The sequence below is a fragment of the Candoia aspera genome, chromosome 2 (genome assembly GCF_035149785.1).
Source record: "Candoia aspera isolate rCanAsp1 chromosome 2, rCanAsp1.hap2, whole genome shotgun sequence".
NCBI classification, from domain to species: Eukaryota; Metazoa; Chordata; class Lepidosauria; order Squamata; family Boidae; genus Candoia; species Candoia aspera.
Genome location: NC_086154.1, coordinates 132,501,420 through 132,519,858, shown reverse-complemented (window position 1 = coordinate 132,519,858; position 18,439 = coordinate 132,501,420). Strand labels below are relative to the sequence as shown.

Below are 18,439 nucleotides of genomic sequence, written 5' to 3'. Positions count from 1 at the left end.
TTTCTCTTTCTGTCAAAGCTGCTTTGCTCTCCCACTTCTGCCAAATGCTACAACTCCAAGGTATTCTTCCATCAAGTTCTTAAATGCCTGTCCAGTAGCATTTGAAAGCTAAGAGGGATAGCAAACGAACCATGTGTTTCATCATCATAGCAAAGCCATGTGGAAACACGGACCAGCATTTTGAGAGCTCCTTGCAGTACTGGATCTACCTGGAGTCATAAATTCATACCCCACAAGTGATTGGGAAATGGCTGCATTTCTAAACCAAGTGGATTGATTTGCATTGTCAAGATTAGTTCTGATGTCAGACTTCACATTCTTGGATTCATTTTTAATTATTTCCCCAAGGAAATGTTGCCTAGGAATGGGCTATCTCATAAATTTTCCAAATTTAATCTGTAGGCTTTGCTGAATCTTGATTAGTTTCTAGGAGAATCCCATGGGTAGCTAATTCCTATCTAATTTTTCCAAATACTGATGCTCACCATGTCATTCTTAAAATGCAAGTCTCCGAGCACAAAATAAAGGTAGGTACCTGGATTTCTGATTATAGTGTTCTCCCTCAAGTACCCACCCCAATGCCCCTGTCCCCCCTGCTCCGTAAGGCCCTTTAAAGAGAAGCAGGTGTTCAGGACATGGAGCTGTATTTCAGTTCAGCTCCTCTTAATGGAGCAAAGTGTAAGCTGATGAATTTCTCCTTTGGAATTATGAGTTGGCAACCCTCACATCTACTATATTTTGAGCTGCACGTCCCATCTATCAGGTTGTCTAGACATCTTGCTGAGATTGTCCAACCCATATGGCTGTATTGCCCATGTCTGAGGAAATTCAACAGCATTTGTTAGACAGCACATTCTTCTTGAAATTTGGCATTTTCTCCATCCCAGCTTCATGGACATTTCCTCTTTATTGCTTCTCCAGGATGGAGTCTACAGAAAAGTGTGAAGCCATCATCACTCACTTCAATGGCAAATATATCAAGACGCCTCCGGGGGTCCCAGGTGAGACGAGTGTTGTAAGGGTGAGGGTGGATTGGTTCCTTGCCAGAGGAACAGAAGTTAAGATAGTAGAAGCAGCAGCAGGAATAGTAGTGTTTTTCTTTCACCTATAAAAGGGCACCATACAAAGTAATAAAATACAACATCAAGACATTAGTATAGTAACTCCCTATACTGCAGTTAAGGTCACAACTACTATACAGAGACTCAGTAACTTGAATGGCCCATAACTTTTAAAACAGTCATTAGATGTTATATCTAAACAACAAAGCATTTTTGCACAAAGAACACTTAAGCCAGCTTCACAAAGTGCCATAAAAAAGAAAGGTTTTAGCACCTTTTAAAATGCTGATAGATTAGACTCCTGGGCATAACTGTGGCAGCAGTTGGTTCCAGAGGGCTGGCACTAGATGAGAACAAGTTCTCAACTGTGATGTCACGATTTTAGTATGAGGTGGTACCATTCAGCCCAGCTAAGTGTTCAGATCACATGCAGACGGACAGGAACTACAATCAGATTTTCCAATTAAATAGATGTGCCTGTGAAAGCCTGACAGCCCGTGTGCAAGACCCAATAAGTTAGCCAGCAGTTTAAATTGGTACCTTCCATAAATACCTAGCCACTGTGGAGCCCACTGACAGACAGAGGTAGGGGTTCATTCAGGAAGGTCCAGAATAGCACACACGGTGCTGTTCTAGATCCAAATCAGCAGACAGAGAGAGAGATTGAGTGATTTGCCAGGAGCCTGCTGCAATAATCCAGATAAGGGATGATCATGACATGAACCAATTGCTTTGCTGTTTCTGTGGTGAGGAACTGATAAAGCCAATAAACTTTCTTTAAACGAAAGCTACAAGTTTATTATTATTATTATTATTATTATTATTATATTTTTATTCTGACTTTTTTTTTTAATTTGGTCGATTCAAGGCGGTGAACATACCTCCTGCCTCCTATTTTCCCCACAAAAATGTTATCAATTAAGGACTTAAAAATCAAAATGCCTCATTGATTTGGACTCGCCAGTGGCAACTGGCTGCCCTGAAAGCAGAAAGAGGGAACAGAGAGAGAAAGGGGAGGGCATAATGTTTTCACATTCAGTTTGAGATGGAGGGAACCCATCCAGTCCAAGATCCACCAAGGCATTTGGAAAGATACGCCCATGCTGCCTCACCCAGTAGAGGGATAGAAGAGTACACCTGTGCGTTGTCAATATATATATGATAATGAAACTGATTAGAAGAAATCAAGGGAGCCAAAAGAGCAGCATACAAAGTTAATGAAAAGGGACTTGACCCTGAGCCCTGGGGAGCACCCACTTACAAATAAAAAAGCTGGGATATAGTACCCTTCCAAATCACAGACAAAGTGCTCTGAGATAAGAAGGAGTGAAACCATTGAAATGCAGTGCCAGAAGTTCCAAGGGAACTTTGAGAGAGGGCAATACGGCTGGATGGTCAGGGCATCAAGTACAGCAGAAAGAAGTCACACCACTGGCAATGGAGATCGATCTTTCCCCATTTACAATGCGAGCCAGTGCCAACTGCCTAGAACATCTTGCACAGAAACCTGATTGAAACGGGTCTATGAGATTGGTGATGGGGAGATAGAGAAGGAACTGAGAGCTACTCTCTCAAGGATTTTGGACAGAAATGGGAAAAGAGCCACTGAGTGATAATTGGAACACACAAAAGGCCAAGAAGCTCCAAAGGTGGGCATATTTCAGGGAGTCTGGAAAATTGCTGTTAGAAAAAGAACAATTTGCCAGCCTAGTGAGAAAAGGAAAGGGCGTGTAGTAAATAAAGGAAGGAGGGGAGGGGATCAGAAGGTCTATTGTTAAATGGGACTGCTAAAATTATTTTGCTGGCTGCCTCTTCTTGTGAAGTATAATTTAAATCACCTAAATCTGACCCAGTGCTAAAATTGTAGCCTGGATTAGAGGGGTAAAACACTTCACCCTGAAAGATACAGAATGAAGTAAGCAGATAAAGAAGTTGGAATAGCAGGACACTGTAAGAGGTATGTGCGGGGCAAGATTTGGAGTCAATTCCTACATGCAGCAGAGTTAAGGAATCATACTTTTTCCATGGAGTAGCATTTCACAGTGTGGTTCTTATGGAATGGTGCAATGGTTTTAATTCAGTCCCACAAAGGTTCTTGTAAAAGGGACATTTTTATTTCCTTATTTGTGCCCATCTCATTCACATCCCAAATAAGTCGGGGAGTTACCAAAGGACCAGGGGTTTCTTGCCATTTCCAGGCTGTGATCAGTTGATCATGCACAATAAATACAGTATTGCACTGTCTTCCACTTCTTTTTCTTTGCTGCCTTTTGTAGGTTGTTCCTTGGTGGTGGTGAGGTTGTTATCATTCATTGTATTTATGTCCCAAATTTTCTTGGAACCCGCCAGGGGCTTACAGGAAGATTGAACCTTCATTTTATTCCCACAACAATAAATCTGTAAAATGGATTAGGCTGAGAGGGGGTGACTATCCCCAAATCACTAAAAGATCTTTGTGTCAGACAGCGGTTCAACAAGTCCATGATACAAGTCCAACACGGTAATGGCTACAGCTACAGACTCTTCACTGTAGGCTGGGACACAACTAGGCTGTATGACGAAACTGAGTTTGGGAAAAGGGAACACAGCCACTCCACTCAGGAGCATGTACGATTGGAAGAGCATGTCTGTCCAACTACTTTTTGCCCCCTCTCTGACAGGCTATTTTAACAAGCGGTTTTTTCAAAGTGGCCATGCCTCGTGCCCTCCCCCACCCCCAGTTCATGCACACAGGATAGAGGGCTCCTTGACTTTGGTGCATGTATCCGCTGGCCCTTCTGGCATGTTGGCCGAGGGCCCAGTGCAAAGAAGCAGGAGTTGTCTCCTTTATGTAAGTGCTACTCTTGTGGTAGCAATTCAGAGGTGCCATATAGCTCTGTACACTCTCCCAGTTGGGGGAGAAGACAGTAGTTGCCTGGCAACTAGAAGGAAGGTTAACCACAAAGTTCAAGGGAAACAGTAGCGTGACACTGAAGCCTGCAGGTCTGGTTCTAAATGGAAAGTTGCCTTGGCCACACGCACTATGGATGCAGGCTGCAGCATACACTACAAAATGCTAATATGCCTAGCCCTGATGTTAGAATAGAAGTCTGTAGAGGGGCTCATAAAGGTCACAGAATAGATGCTAACTAGCTCTTTTGATTTCACCTGGACACGGCTGGTAGACCATAGATCCTGAACAATTGCAGAAGGTTTCATTCTCTGTTGTAACCAGTGAAGCGTGAAACAGAGAGAAGGTCTGTGTGGCTCAGGGAAGGGATGAAATAAAGGAGATGAAGAAAGGATGAGTTGCAGCAGCTCTTTGTCCAATGTGATCAGCCATGGTTGTCTACTCTGGATCTTCAGGTTTTAGGTTTAGATTCAGGTGCATTGAGAGAGCACTGAGACCTAAGACAGTCCAGCTCTGTAACAACAGAAGGTCCCAGTGCTAATTGCAGCTTTATTTTTCCTACAGCTCCTCCAGATCCATTGCTTTGCAAATTTGCTGATGGTGGCCAGAAGAAGCGCCAGAATCAGGGCAAATATGTGCAGAATGGACGAGCCTGGCCAAGGGAAAGTGATACGGTAAAGGTGGGGGTCAGTAGGATTTTAGAGGGCTTCTGCAGGCACAGAACAGCCCTTGGTCACATACGGTGGCCCAACAAGAACTTGATTAAAAGTTTATTTGATATGTTTGCTTCTGGCATGGAACTTCCTAAGCAAACTGGTTGCACATGTCTCCCTTTGGATTTTGTGGATTGGCCATCAGTTGTGCAGGCCGAGATTAGAGGCAGGAGAACCTCCCTAAGGGCTTGACAGGCTGTACTGACATGCCAACTAAGCTGGATGAGAGAACAGGCTTTCTATTGGACTGGATAAGGCTTGCAACTTCCCTAGAAAAGTAAAATAATAACTACTGCTTCATTGAGCTGAGATCCTGGTGCACTGGGAAACAGGAAAAGGCATGAGCCATATATGAACTAACTATTGTTTCCTGCAGGGTGGGATGACCTTGACTTATGACCCTACAACAGCGTTACAAAACGGGTATGTCTTTGCTCTTCTGCCTTCACCTTTTATCAGTAATATTTTCATTGATGGGGCCTAGCAGAATTCAACCTGCATGGAAACCAGAGGGAGGAGTGGTCTGCTGAGACCTCCCTCAGTTTTTGGACAGACTTCTAACAGACTACCCCTATTTTCTCTGCAGGTTCTATACAACGCCCTACAGCCTGGCCCCGAACAGGATGATTGCCCAGACTGCGCTCTCCCCTTATCTCCCATCACCTGTTTCCTCTTACCAGGTATGTTACTTTTGCACTAATACTGGAGAAGACAAACAGGGACATGTGCTACTGCAAGAGATGAAAGCTTGGAAATGGCTGTACCAAGAATGGGAAGGAGGAGGCAAGCATTTTTTTCTTCCCTGCAAATGACTTAACAAATTGGTGTGGTGGCCATATATAATAACAAGATTCCATGCTTAACATGGCTTTGGTGACTAATAATGAGTCAGAAATTTCAAGAAATGATGTGACAGTGTTGTGGAGGACCAGACACACATGACGGGGGCTGATGTATTTGTTTAATCCGAAGGCTTTCCCCATCAGGGAAAAATGAGAAGGTATGTCTGATTTTTAGAACAAATGGGACAGGTAATTCTGGTTGACTTCCCTGTTGTATCTTCTGTTCAGCTGAGATAGCAGAAGTGAGCTTGTCTAAATAAAAAGTAGTTTGATAAATTATTGGGAGGGGTGGGGTGGGGAGAGAGAGAATTTATCTACCCCTGCCCATGCCTTCCTTTTACTCTAAATGTAAACCCCCGATTTGCTGACTGTGTGTAATGGGGAAGGTCTGCCTTTAAAGTGGCCTTCCAAAGAGCATGACCCATGTTCAGAGATGATGGGAGTTGTAGTCTAAAACCCAGATTTTAGGAAGGAACCCAGGGTGGGGCAAGCAGGGTTAAGCAGAAAAATTTACATAGGCCTCAGGGTGTGAGCTGTGATCCAGAAATCCGGGGTTGAAATCTCATCTGCACTACTTGGAAATTGTTTCTCAGCCTCCTCCATGACAGGAGGATAAATAACCCCACTGATCTACTTTTCAGAATTGTTTTACTGCGAAACCATATGTAAAACATGCTGTCTTATTCTAGGTCCACAGTCCATCTTGGATGCACCATCAGTCATACCTCATGCAGCCCACGGTGAGAGCTGTTTCTGCCAAGCTACCCAGGGCCGCAACTGGGGGGGGGGGGCAAGCGGGGCATGTGCCCCAGGTGCCGCACTGGGGGGGCCACCAAAATGAGCGCTGGGGGGGCACCAAAATGGGTGTGGAATCCATGTTTGCCCCAGGTGACACAAACCCTAGTTGCGGCCCTGAAGCTACCTACCTACTTACCTACCTGGAGTCCTCCTTTAAGAAAAATGTTGCAAATGTTCTCAAAGTGCTAATTAGGCCCTTTAATTGTGAATTCAGATGGAGTAGTGAAAGCTGGACTTGTCTTTGTTTTGTTTTTGTTCTGTTCTGTTTTGAAACTGACAAGAGTTTTGGCACTCTCCCTTTCTAGTCCAAATGAGGGGAAAAGTGATTAAACTGTGTGATTTTGAGGGGGAGGGGCATTCTTACTGGCAGCTAGCTTAAGAAAGAAAGAAGCAGGGGAATCCAATCAGGAAGGGAAGTGGTCTGGGCAGAATGTTAGAACATTACTGTGACCAAAGCAGAGAAAAGGATCAAAATCCAGAAAGGGATTTCTGAAGCTAGTTTCATTTCTAGGCAGTTTGTACACAGGCAACTAGCAACTTAAGGCTGCAGTGCAAAAGCCCCAGATAGTTCTGAAGCAAGCTTTGCAGTCACCTTTGCAGCTATGATCTTGGAGTGGAGAGAACCAGTGGTGTTCTTTATCCAGCTGACTAACAATATTAGAGTGCATAACAGCAACAATAACAACAACAACAACAGTTCAGTCAGTGCTCCACCCCAAGGTACTATCGGTCCTGGAGCAACAAAAATCTCTTTACCTTCCATCTTTAGTTACTGTATTTATTTATTTATTTGGGCTCAATGTTTGTTTGTTTGTTTATTGGGCTCAGCTAACTTCCTGGCCCAATGCCTAGGAAAAGTCGGGTCTTCGCAGCTTTCCGGAAGGCCAGGAGGGTCAGGGCCCTCTGGATCTTCAGGGGGAGGCTGTTCCCTATGGCAGGTGCTGCAGCAGAGAAGGCATGTCTCCTAGGTCCCTCCAGATGACCTTGTTTAATGGAGGGGACCTGGAGTGTGCCTGCCCTTTCGGGTCTGGTGGGATGGGCAGAAACCCTCAGGGAGAGTGGTCCCACAGGTAACCTGGCCCTGTGCCATGCAGGTCTTTAAAGGTGATGACCAGCACCTTGAATTGCCCTTGGAAGTGTGCTGGGAGTCAGAGCAGCTTGCGCAACAGTGACCTTGGTGTACCCAGAACTGTGCCCACCCTACCTTCTGAAAGTGTTTTTCAAGGGCAGCCTCAGGTAGAGCACATCGCAGTAGTCCAAGAAGTGACTAAGGCATGAGTGACCATGAACAGAGCCTCCTGGTCCAGGAACAGGTGCAGTTAGCACACAAGATGGATTTGTGCAAAAGCCCCCCTGGCCGTGGCTGCCAAGAGGACTCCCAAGTTGTATACCAACTCTGTGGGGGGGAGTGCTGCCTGTCAAAAGTTGAAGATGAAAAGTCTCTGGATCCAGGGGGCTCCCAAACCCAAAGCCACTTGTGTTAAAAATACATAAACGGCTCACACCTGTACATGTACACTATCTACATTTTCCTCACGTACATTGTGTGCACTTGTCTGGCTGCTTGAAAAGAAATTAATATTTTAAAAAAGCTGAATGGTTGCTATAAAAAGGTAACTGCAGAGCCACCAGGGTACCATGCTCCTGTTGCTTTTAAGAGTCTTTTCTGCTAGCTGTGATGATGAAAGGACAGCTGGCTGGCAATTTTGCAGATAAGCACTTTTCCCAGTAACTGTATCCATGGTTGCGCGTGGGGAGGACGGAGGAGCGGGTGAAATGGCTATAGACAAGTAGAAGGAACAGGATGCTAAAGTAGAAGGAACAGGATGCTGTGAGAAGAGGAGATAGAAAAGTTGTTTTGGAGCAGAAACAACCCCCTTGCCATGACTGCACACAAAATGGAAGAAAGGAAATAGCACGCCCTAAGCCCCAGCCCCAAGCTTGAAAAGAACATCCAAGTAGCCAAAAGAAGATGGAGACACAGGCTTTTACCCCAGCCTGTTTCCTTGGGGCTACCATGCCACTTAACAGGATCTGCAAAGAGTCAAAGTAGCCCAGATCAGTCCCAAATGCATTTTAAACTGTAATCGGAAGGATGGTGTACATTTGTCTGGCTGTATGCCAAAAAAAAAAAATCAGAGTACTTGCTATAAAAAGGGATTTGTGAATCTGTTAAGCCACCTTTCCCTTTTAAGGACCCATGAACGGAACGCTAAATCAATTGAAGCCCAAAAATCAGGAGGAAATATCACCAATGGGAAAGCAGACCACCTGAAAGCTCTGCAGAGCTCCCTCCCTGCAGATGGAAGTAACACTTGCTTGCCATTTTGTATGACCATCACAGGGCCAGACAAAAAAATGCTCAGTTGCTGAGCGCAAAGAATATAGAGGTCTGATGCTGATTTGGAAGTGGGGGAAAGGACTGTATGGAAGTGCCAGTCCTTGATCTAAAACATTTCACAAAGTTATTCTGCTGGTACATGCAAATAAAGTCAATTATTGCTGCCAAAGCAGAACAGCAGTTAAGAGACTGTTACTGTTATGCCCCATTTGCGAGGCAGGAGAGCCAGGCAGTGTATGACAACACACAGTATTGTTGAGGATTTGTTGTCCAGTCTTCTAGGGTGTTGGCTTTAGGGGAGGGAGAAATGTAGTGTGGATTGGAGAGGGTTCGGCTACTGTATTCATGTGGGTACTCTGTTAAGCAAGGCTGCGTGGTCTTTTCTGCCTGGAATAAGGCCTCTTTTTTCTGAGAGCAGTCTTTGGCGTGGAAGCAGTTGGTATGTGGCTGCTTAGGAATTAGTCTCTTCCCACGTATGGTAAGAACCCTTATTGCAAAAAGGCCCAGTGGGTTACCTACACAGCAGAGCCTGTGACTGCACTGCAAGCTGTATTAAATGGCATTTCACAGGGCTACCTCTGAAGGCTCCTCAGCAACTGCCATTGGTGCAAGTAGGCGAGAGCTGCTACAGCCACAGATGACCTGTGTTGTAGTGCTGCATTGGCTTCCAGCGGGGTTCAATTCAAAACTTAAACCTTTAAACCCTTCCTCAAGTAGAACCAAGTGGACCACTAGTCAAGATAGTAGAACCATCCCATCCAATGCGCTCATTCCAGTTTGAGACACTGAATGTCCTGCATATATTCAGGAGGTGGGGTGGAGTTCAAGAAGTGAGGTTGGTGGGAGCCAGAGATGGTGTTTCTCAATGGTGGCCCCCACCTCACAGAACAGCCTCCCTCTGGAAGCTAGATTGGGCACCATCCTTTCTAGCATTCTGTAAAGCAGCGAAAGCTAAACAGTTCCACAGGGCTTTTGAAGTCTGATGTTAGCCAGAACGGAGAGGGTGTCTCTTTTATTATAGTTTGGTCATTTTCTTTGTAATCATTTGGGCTGTCGTTTCTATGGTTTTCTTGTTGGTTTTGGGTGGGTTTCATTATTATTAACTGCTGTGAGACATACAATTCGGTGGTATAGAAATGGGGTGGATGGATTATATAGTTAAAAGAAGCCAGGAAAAGTGTTCATTGGCTTAACAGAAGTCTGTCCTACCTTTCCCTCCCAAATGGAGATCAAGGCACTTAACGATTCCTTGTTTTGAAATGTGACTGACCAGGAATGCTCCTGTCTCATCTGTATTAAGCAACAACTTAATAGTATAAGTTGTTGCTTAGTACAGATGAGATGTTGCTTAATCAGTAAAGTAAATTTATTATGTAAAATAATAAGTTTACTTTACTACCTATTGGGAAAACCTTTTTTTTGCTTCTAATTCAAAGTGCCTACGATGCTAGTCAGCATGTCCCATGTTTTCTAATTATCCTCCCATTTGAACTTTTGGGAGATGGAGTACTTTCATACCAGAATCTGTTGTAGCGCACATTGCTTTTGGGAGTTTATAGACTCATCCCTTCATTACCTTGCCATTTCGTCTCTAATGTCACGAGTGAGTAACTTAGTATTTTGTTGCCAAGCAGGGGACGGTGCTCACACCTGCCATGGACCACGCCATTTCCATCCAGCCCACTTCCATGATGGGGCCTCTAACCCAACAGCTGGGCCATCTGTCCCTCAGCAGTGCTGGCACAGTAAGGACCCCCCTTCTCCTTCCCTTTTCTGTGGGGCTGAGGCCCAGGCCTGCTGCAGCCTCTTGACATCTTCTCTCCTTCTCACCAGTATATGCCAGCGGCAGCAGCTATGCAAGGAGCCTATATTCCCCAGTATACACCGGTGCCTTCCTCTAGTGTCGCGGTCGAGGTAAGAGGCCTTTTTGTCCTTTCTACCTAAATTAGGAATGCTTCCTTGGTACAGATTATGCCTTTACACAGAAATGTATACCAGATGTTGAATTCACGTAACATCTTTGAGTAGGCTAAAGCGGGGGTGGGAAATGTATGGCTCGGTTTCTTCTGGGAACTCAATCCTTGTCTTAGCGTGCTATGGGAACTGGCTTTTATGTTAAGCTATTATAAGGGGGTGGGTGGCTAGCATAACTTGTTGTGTGAACACAGCAATTATGGTTTATTAACCATAATTAATGAGTTTGGGATTCGGTGTTTTGTGTGAATTCAGCCTCTGGGCTGTATATTGTCTGGGATGAATCACACGTCTATACAGAGATGGTTCATTTTCCATTGATACACATTTTGGCTTTGGGTGCTTCCAATAAACAGGAGCAGATTACTGAGGGTAAGTGGGTGGATGGAAATTCAGCACACGTTTTGTAGATTTTGAAAGGGCATCCTTTACATATGCAGGAATGAAGGAGGGTTTCATATTCCACTACCACCCTTGCAATGACTTTTGAGACCTTTTCTTCTCCACCACCACCCGCTGGCTGTAGGAGCTATAGCATACATACACTGGATGACAATATCTACCAAACTAGCTTAAATGAGTGTCAGAATTTGATTGGCAAGTAATCTTTAATAGATCCTTTTCTGAAGCGAGCTCTTGCCTCTACACACTGATGTCTTCCCACAGAGCCCTTGTACGTTTTTCTTCCCAGCAACATAGAGTCTTTCTAGGCCAAGAGAAAGCAAAATGGAGAAAACCTCTGAGTAACATCACAGGGTTGGGGATCTGAGTCTATGTTGTGGGTAAGATGAGAAGTCTCTGGAGACCAGTTTCCTGTTGGTGGAAAAGGCATATTGCAAGCTACTGAGCTCTTAATGAGGAAAATGGAGAGGTCTGGTTCCCTACCAAGCCAAGTAGCAACTTGACCTTGCTCATCTTGGTGGGGCTGAAAGGTCTGGGGAAGAGATGGTTGCCATCCCAATTCCCCCAATGGGTATTTTGTCACAGGAGAACAGTGGCCAGCAGAGCCACGTGACAGTGGAGTCTCCATCGGATCATGCTGCCTACTCGTATCAGTACAACAAGTAACAACAGGTAAGGACAGGAGGGGGGACTGGCATATATTAGTCTTCTTCCAGAGACAGGTCCATTCTTATCACTTGCTTCTTTGCCAGTTCCAGAAAATAACTGAGTTTGGGGCTCACGACTGGTGCATTGGGCATTGACCCCTGACCCTGGGCCTACAGCATGGGAGGGTCCCTTGCAGGGTAATTTTCTAGGCAGTCTGGATAGATTCACCCCCTTTTCTCTCCTCCCAAGACGAGAGACGGCCACTTCAAGTTGCAGAAAGATAAGCGGAAGCAAGAGTTAGGAGGCCATGGAAGGTATTTTCTCCAGCAGCTCTGGAAACCTGGATTTGGCTCTGTTTGTCTCATCCACATGCCAGGAAGCTTCCTAAGAGGAGCTAGCATGGCACTTGAGAACTGGGGCATTGACGAGAACTGTGTCAGAGAGCGCGATGACTCTGTCTCACGCTTCGTCTCTGTTTTACAGCATCCAGTCACGGCCAATTGGGAATTGAGATTTGGGGTCCTCCCCTCCCTGTTCTTTCTTGTGGAGGGTCAGCAAGAGTGGCTTGGAAATGAACATCCCCCGCCCCCACCCCAAGTCAGAAACCACACCATGTGATTCAAGTAATTGTGGGAAACCAGTTTGGGGCCTTGTGCTTAAGCAGGGTTTAATTTAAAAAAAGAACTAGAATTGCCGAGTGCCGGGCTTGTGGTGGAGCTGTGCTTCTTCTTGCTGTTTAATTTGAAGGAGAATAAAAAGGGTCTTGAGACACTTTAAGGACAGGCAGGGGGGCTGAGCTGCTCCATTACTCCCAAATAAGCCAAAGGAGAAAGGAAGCAAAGTGGCGGGTGCATCCCAGGGGAATTTGGTCTAGAGAGGAAGGGGGAAAACACACACACACCCCAAAAATTGTTTCGAAATGAAAGCTATTAGGCCCATTGGTCATTTAATCAGGGATGTTGCCCATATTCCCAGAGATAGCTAGGGAATTTAGATGGAGGGGAACATTTTCCCATATCATCTGCCACATGCCTCCAAATGCCACAGAGCCCCAGCTCCAGCAGTCAACTGTAGCCCATCACCAGGCATCCCTAGAGGAATTAATTGGGACCCCCTTTATCATTTTCACCATTGTTGGTTGACACCAAACATTCTGTGGCCTGGAAGGAAAGCCTCTGATAGCTTCCTGGGCATGAGGGAGCTGACAGCATCCTGAGCTCACATGGGATGAGGATGCAGAACTTGCCCAGAGAAGGGAAGGCTGCTTAGACAAGCAGTCCAAGGAAGGGGCCACACTGATTATGAAAACGGCTAGAAGGGGATCAAATTCCACTTAGGGCAAGGGGAGAAAATCGCTGTAATCATGTTTGCACCCCTAAGGGACAGAAGGCCCTAGAGTGATCCTGGGACTTGAGTCTCCACATCATGTTCCACAGAGCAGGTCTCTACCAGAGCCTTCTTTGAAGTGGGCATTGTCCAAGTGTGTGGCCTTTGTTCCCAGAATTCTTAGCAGTAGCTGTGACTGGAGAATTCTGGGAGTTGAAGTCCACACATCTGGAGATCACCCAGGCTGGTGGAGGCTGTCCTACCTCCTGAGCTCCAAGAATGAAGAGGAATCAAATTTCTCACTGGGATAGGATGCAAAATCTCATTCTAGTCCCAGGAGCAGGCCTAGCTTCTGTGTTGGCTTCAGTTTTTAATGTCAGGACCACCAGATTTGGACCTTGGGCACAACCACAAGCTGAGCGAGCAGAGAGTGGAATGTTAATGGGACTTCTGAGTAAAGTTTTCCCCCTTTGCGTAGCCTGGCAATTTGTGGCCAAGTGATCTCTTCATCAGGTGCTTGAAGAGTAGGTGACCTCCAAGAACTAATGAAGATCACCTGCTGTACCTTTTGCATGTCCTCTCTGTCCCTTTGGCCTTGTTTATACAATGAGACCTATATTATATATTGATCTTTAAGGTGTCACAAGACTTGTTCCTTCTCCTAAGCAGGCGAATATGACTCTCCACTTGGATTTCTGAGATCAACTCTCAGAATGACCTTTTTTGCAGAAGCTCCTGGTGTGACATCAACATTTCCCACAGCGAACACTTGAAGGAGGCCAACGTTCTGTGTCTTAGAGTGGTGTCTCCTTTGTTCGCTGCTGGAAACGGGGGGCAAGGCTTCCTGCAGCAAATATTAAGTGTAGAGCTGTCCATACCAGTTCAGGCTAACCGTGTCTGCTCATTCAGTTCAGAGGCCTTCTTCCTCACAGGTAAGCGGCTGAAGGTTGAGGCTAAGCGCCCAAGAAGGCTGCCTGTGCTCAGATATATTCTCCTTGAGTCTCAAATGCTTCCTAACCCATTGGACACCAGGGCAGTTGCCAAAGGTGGGAAGGGAGGGGTTGAAGCAGGAGGGGCTGAGACTGAGACGGTTTCTCTTCTTGCTTACTGCTGTGTGTGCACCGACCACCTCCACCGTTGTCTTGGTTGCCCACCCTCGTAATTCCCTCCATTTTTCATCCCTTTAGTGCCACCGAGCAGCTCAGCTCTGAGCAATCACTTCGAGGGAGACAACTTTCTTTTTGTTAAATTTTGTGCTGCGTTTAGAAGACGTTGGAACCATTTTTGTTTTTGTTTTTGTTTTTGTTTTTGTTTCTTTTCTTCTTTTTCTTTTTCTTTTTGGCAAAGAAAAAAGGTTGTTTTGTTTTTTAAAAAGGAAATAACCGCAATAGACTTTTGTCACCGAGGAACCAAAGGAGGTTAGAATGGGGGTACAAAAAATATACCCCCAACCCTTAGATGTACAGATGGACTAAGGACTATTTTAATACGAGAACGTGTGTGTGCGTGTGTGTGCGTGTGTGTGCGTGTGTGTGCGTGCGCGTTTATTTTCTTGATAACAGCAAAGTCAAACGCTTTGGATGCCCCAGAATTCCCCAGAGAAGAAAAGATTTTTTTCCCCTTCTTTTGGAAAGATGGTTCGGTACCTCTGGGAGGAAGGTTTTTTTGCTCCTTTGAATTCATTTTGTTTTCTTTGGTCATGTAAAAGATTTTTTAAAGGACAAATATGCAAAAGTGTTTGAATATTTTTTTTTGTTGTTGTTTTATAAGGAAAAAATGCTCTGAAAAAGCCCCACCTCGCAGCTGTAGGATAAAAATCAGTGCAGAGTTCTTTTTTCTTCTTCCTTGGGGTGGGAGTGGGGAGGGAATTTTGCTTTGAAAGGATTATTTTATTATTTCAAGAGGGTATTTTTTTTCTAAAAAAGACAAATTTACAAAAAAATAAAAAAGAGGAAATTTACAAAAAAAATTCAGAAAAAAGGAAATAAAAAAAAATTGAACTTTGGCGGCAGCAAGAGGGGTTTGCTTAACGCTTGTCAAGCTGGAATGAAATGATGCGGCTGGAGGCATCTGATGAACTTAATCCTTTTTTTTTGGCATAAATTTTGCCTCAGCTGAGAGAGAGAGAAACAGTTTGCTCCAGACCTCAATTTCTGCCCTCTGTCCAATTGGACTGTTTTTTGCTGGATGTTTTGGACTCTGATTTGAGCTTCTGTGCAGACCTGTCTTTGCTTCCTTGGGGAGCTCCCCTTGCCTGCCCTGTCCTGCCCTGGACCAGGGGAACAATAAATGGACTACGGAATCTGCCGCCAGTGATGTGTCATCACCTCTGGACTCTTGGACGTTGAATGGACGGACACGTTGCCAGCAGCAGTGCTTCTCCCTGTCCCCATCCCTAGGATACACACACACACACGCACACACTCTTACACACACACACACACACACACACACAGTGCCTTCTGCTGCCTGCGGTCCGGACTGTGCTGCCGTAAGCCCCCCAGTTCCTGCATGCCTGTCAAGCCCAGGTACACGGTGCGTCCATTCTCTCGACCAAGTCAGCTGGGAGCAGGTGCTTATCCTTCTGCCTGGCTGGCGGGGACTGTGGGAGGCCCGTCCTGATTGCTGTAAACCGAGCAACCAAGGAGCATTGAGCACCTTGCAGGGGGACGGCCAAGCTCCCCGCTCCCCCCCCACCAGAGATCCTAGTTACTATGCACGTTATGCCTTCCCTCCCCCAGCCCTTGATTGCTGGCACCCTGATTTGCAATAGGAGGAGACTATGTGCAATAATCCAGCCTTTCCTACTGCGTGTTTCCCTGCAGAGCCTCCTGAAGGTACCAAGTGCTTTAGACACCTCTGCATGTTTCCTTCCCCCTCCCCCAACCAGATGGTGCTAAAAGTCATCCTCTCTTCCACCATAAAGTCACCCCAGCCCAGCTGGCATGTAGCTGACCCTTTCATCAGGTTGCCCAGTGTTGCTTCCCCCCCCCCCCATGGGCTATGACCACAAGAAACCTTGTCCCCTTTTCTCTCCTCCCCCTCCCCCATGCTGGCCCCTTCCTTTGAAGAAATAGCTCTTATGCAGCTGACAATCAGGAAGGAGCAATGGCAGAGGCCATACGGGTGTCACATGAGTCTAGGAAAGCAGAAGTGTGTGCGCATGGGTCCCTATCTGTCTTTGTGTGTGTACCATCCATGTGGTGAGGGAGCGGAGACAGAACCGTGGTAGGATGACATTTGAGAAGGTGGCATAAATACATCGGTGTAATTGGACTTGTGCATTTCTCAGGATCCTTTTGTTGTCTTAACCATTTTTAAAGCGTGGTCCTGACTGAGCAGGAGCAGTTTTACCTCCTGTTTGAGGTTTTGGGAGGTTTCAGTTAGCCCCATCCTCACAACCCTTCAGCCAGGCTAGTTTGTATCTCTTCCTACATTGCTCGTGACCCACAGACGGGAGGTGCAACCGTTTCCCTGTTAACTATTACTGATACCCAGGAGAAAAAGGCAAGACAGGCAGAAGCCCAGGCAAATTAGCAGATCAAAACGCTGTGTTTATTGTCCCTTCCTCCAGCCTGGCAAGACTGCCCTGGTAAGCATAACAATCCCCCGCCCCCTAGTGCTGAGATAGACTGAAGTGCCTTTCTTGGGGCATGCAAGCTTGCCTTCATCTGCATTTCATTTTATTTTCTATGGGCCTCATCTGTGGCCAGAGTTTTGCAATGTCCGGTCTGAAAAGTGGGTTGGGGTGGATAGTTGAAGAAACAAATTAAAAAATCCAGTAACTGAGATTCTAGTTTCAACTGACCCTAGCTCTTTGGGAGGCAAAGGTAGAGGAAAATACGGTTTCTGCAGGACTTGTAAAAGAACGGGGACTTCTCAGATAGGTGAAGGCTTCATAGCTGCCCCCCGCCCCCCGGCTCTTTATTTGCCTGTGACGCTGGCGTGCCAAACTACACGAACTTCATGGACATTGAAGCACCTCACGTCTGCACTCGGAGCAAATACTTAGAGCAAGCTATAAAAGGATTCAGGTTGGGCAATTGGTTCTAAGTATGCTCCAAGCATGGGCTGCAGCCCCAGAGTACATCAGGGTACACTTGGGCCTTGCCAAACCACTCTCCTGCCCCCCACCCCATTTTCTGAGTAGCTTTTAGAAAGGATATAGCAGATACTCCCAACCTTGAGTTTCCTCTTTAATCCCCTAGGACCACTTCTCATGCGCTCCAGATGGGTTAGAGCAGTGTTTCTCCACCTTGGCAACTCTAAGATGTGTGGACTTCAACTTCCAGAATTCCCCAGCCATTCCCCATGCTGGCTGGGGAATTCTGGGAGTTGAAGTCCACAAAACTTAGAGTTGCCAAGGTGGAGAAACACTGGGTTAGAGCACAGCTCCACATCTGGAAGACACCAGGTTGAGGAAAGATGTCCTGTGAAGTTTTCTTCCCTTCACAGGGAGGCCTCAGAGTGAGTAAGAGCTGTAGAAAAGCATCCCCCCCCCCTTTTTGTTTTGATGGGATTCATGCTGCCAAATTTCCTGACAGATTAGGGCTCATAGCTCATAGCTGCTTGTCCAAATCCACCAGGCAAGATCTTGCTAAAACAATTAACAGTAAGCGGTTAGCCAAATCCATGTTTGTAAAAAGATAAAAAGGAGGATATTGCCTACAGGGTCTCGTAATCCTTAAATTTGATTCCTGCAAATTGATGAGTTTACAATTAAGATTCTCCTGGCTTTTGTTAATAAACTTAATTTTAATCACCACCAAGCACTCCTGCCCTTTCCTATTTTAGATTGGAGTGGGAAATATGCTAGATAATTAGATATTTGATAATGGCAACTAAGAACCTGATAGGTTTATTCAACCCCTAGATTAAAATTTAATCTGTGCACATAGAGCCTTTGGAGTGAGGCCATTTTTAAACCTAGCAGCAAGTAAATAAAAAGTCCCCTAGCCCTAAACTCTTACTTGGAAACCTGTTACAAGGGAAACACCGAGGATTAGGCTTGACCATGTTATGTTGCCTTTAGCAGATAATGAAAGTATGAACTAGCTTTCTCTCCTGATTTGGGAAATGGTCAGTTCTTAGTCATGGCTTAGGCATTCAGATGTAATTAAAATCCAGGAGACTGTTTTCTTAAATAGGAGCAGTGTTAAAATTAGCAAATCCTGACATAAGGGCTTTAAACCAGATAGCAAAAACTCCGTAAGCCCACAGACAACCCTCAGACTTGGCTTTGCTTTGGGCAACTGTCCCATAGCTCTGTGCTGCGTGGTATATGGAATTGTCTTGAACCCGAGCTTGTCTGGGGGATCAGGGAAGTTACAGTTAACTTGCTGCCCAGTTTATTTTGCTGCTTGCATGAAATGAGTATCCTGGCTTCCTAAATTCTGTTTCTCCTCTACAGCACTCAGAGAAAAAAATGCAAAGGAGCTCGGGAC

General features: G+C 45.6%; 1 protein-coding gene across 4 annotated transcripts in view; it reads left to right on the top strand.

Moving 5' to 3' along the window:
- The window catches only part of RBMS2 (RNA binding motif single stranded interacting protein 2), a 72,155-nt gene extending 54,395 nt beyond the window's left edge, over window positions 1-17,760 (top strand). For 3 of the 4 annotated variants that reach the window (XM_063293651.1, XM_063293649.1, XM_063293652.1), the window contains exons 6-14: window positions 922-1,001; window positions 4,516-4,625; window positions 5,041-5,087; window positions 5,251-5,344; window positions 6,196-6,246; window positions 10,277-10,390; window positions 10,479-10,559; window positions 11,607-11,693; window positions 14,183-17,760. In XM_063293651.1, the coding sequence (XP_063149721.1) occupies window positions 922-1,001; window positions 4,516-4,625; window positions 5,041-5,087; window positions 5,251-5,344; window positions 6,196-6,246; window positions 10,277-10,390; window positions 10,479-10,559; window positions 11,607-11,687 (658 nt within the window). In that variant the 3' untranslated portion in view covers window positions 11,688-11,693; window positions 14,183-17,760. The remainder of the gene's footprint in view (window positions 1-921; window positions 1,002-4,515; window positions 4,626-5,040; window positions 5,088-5,250; window positions 5,345-6,195; window positions 6,247-10,276; window positions 10,391-10,478; window positions 10,560-11,606; window positions 11,694-14,182) is intronic. The other variant, XM_063293650.1, reaches the window with a different exon arrangement.
- The last annotated feature ends 679 nt before the right edge of the window (window positions 17,761-18,439 follow it).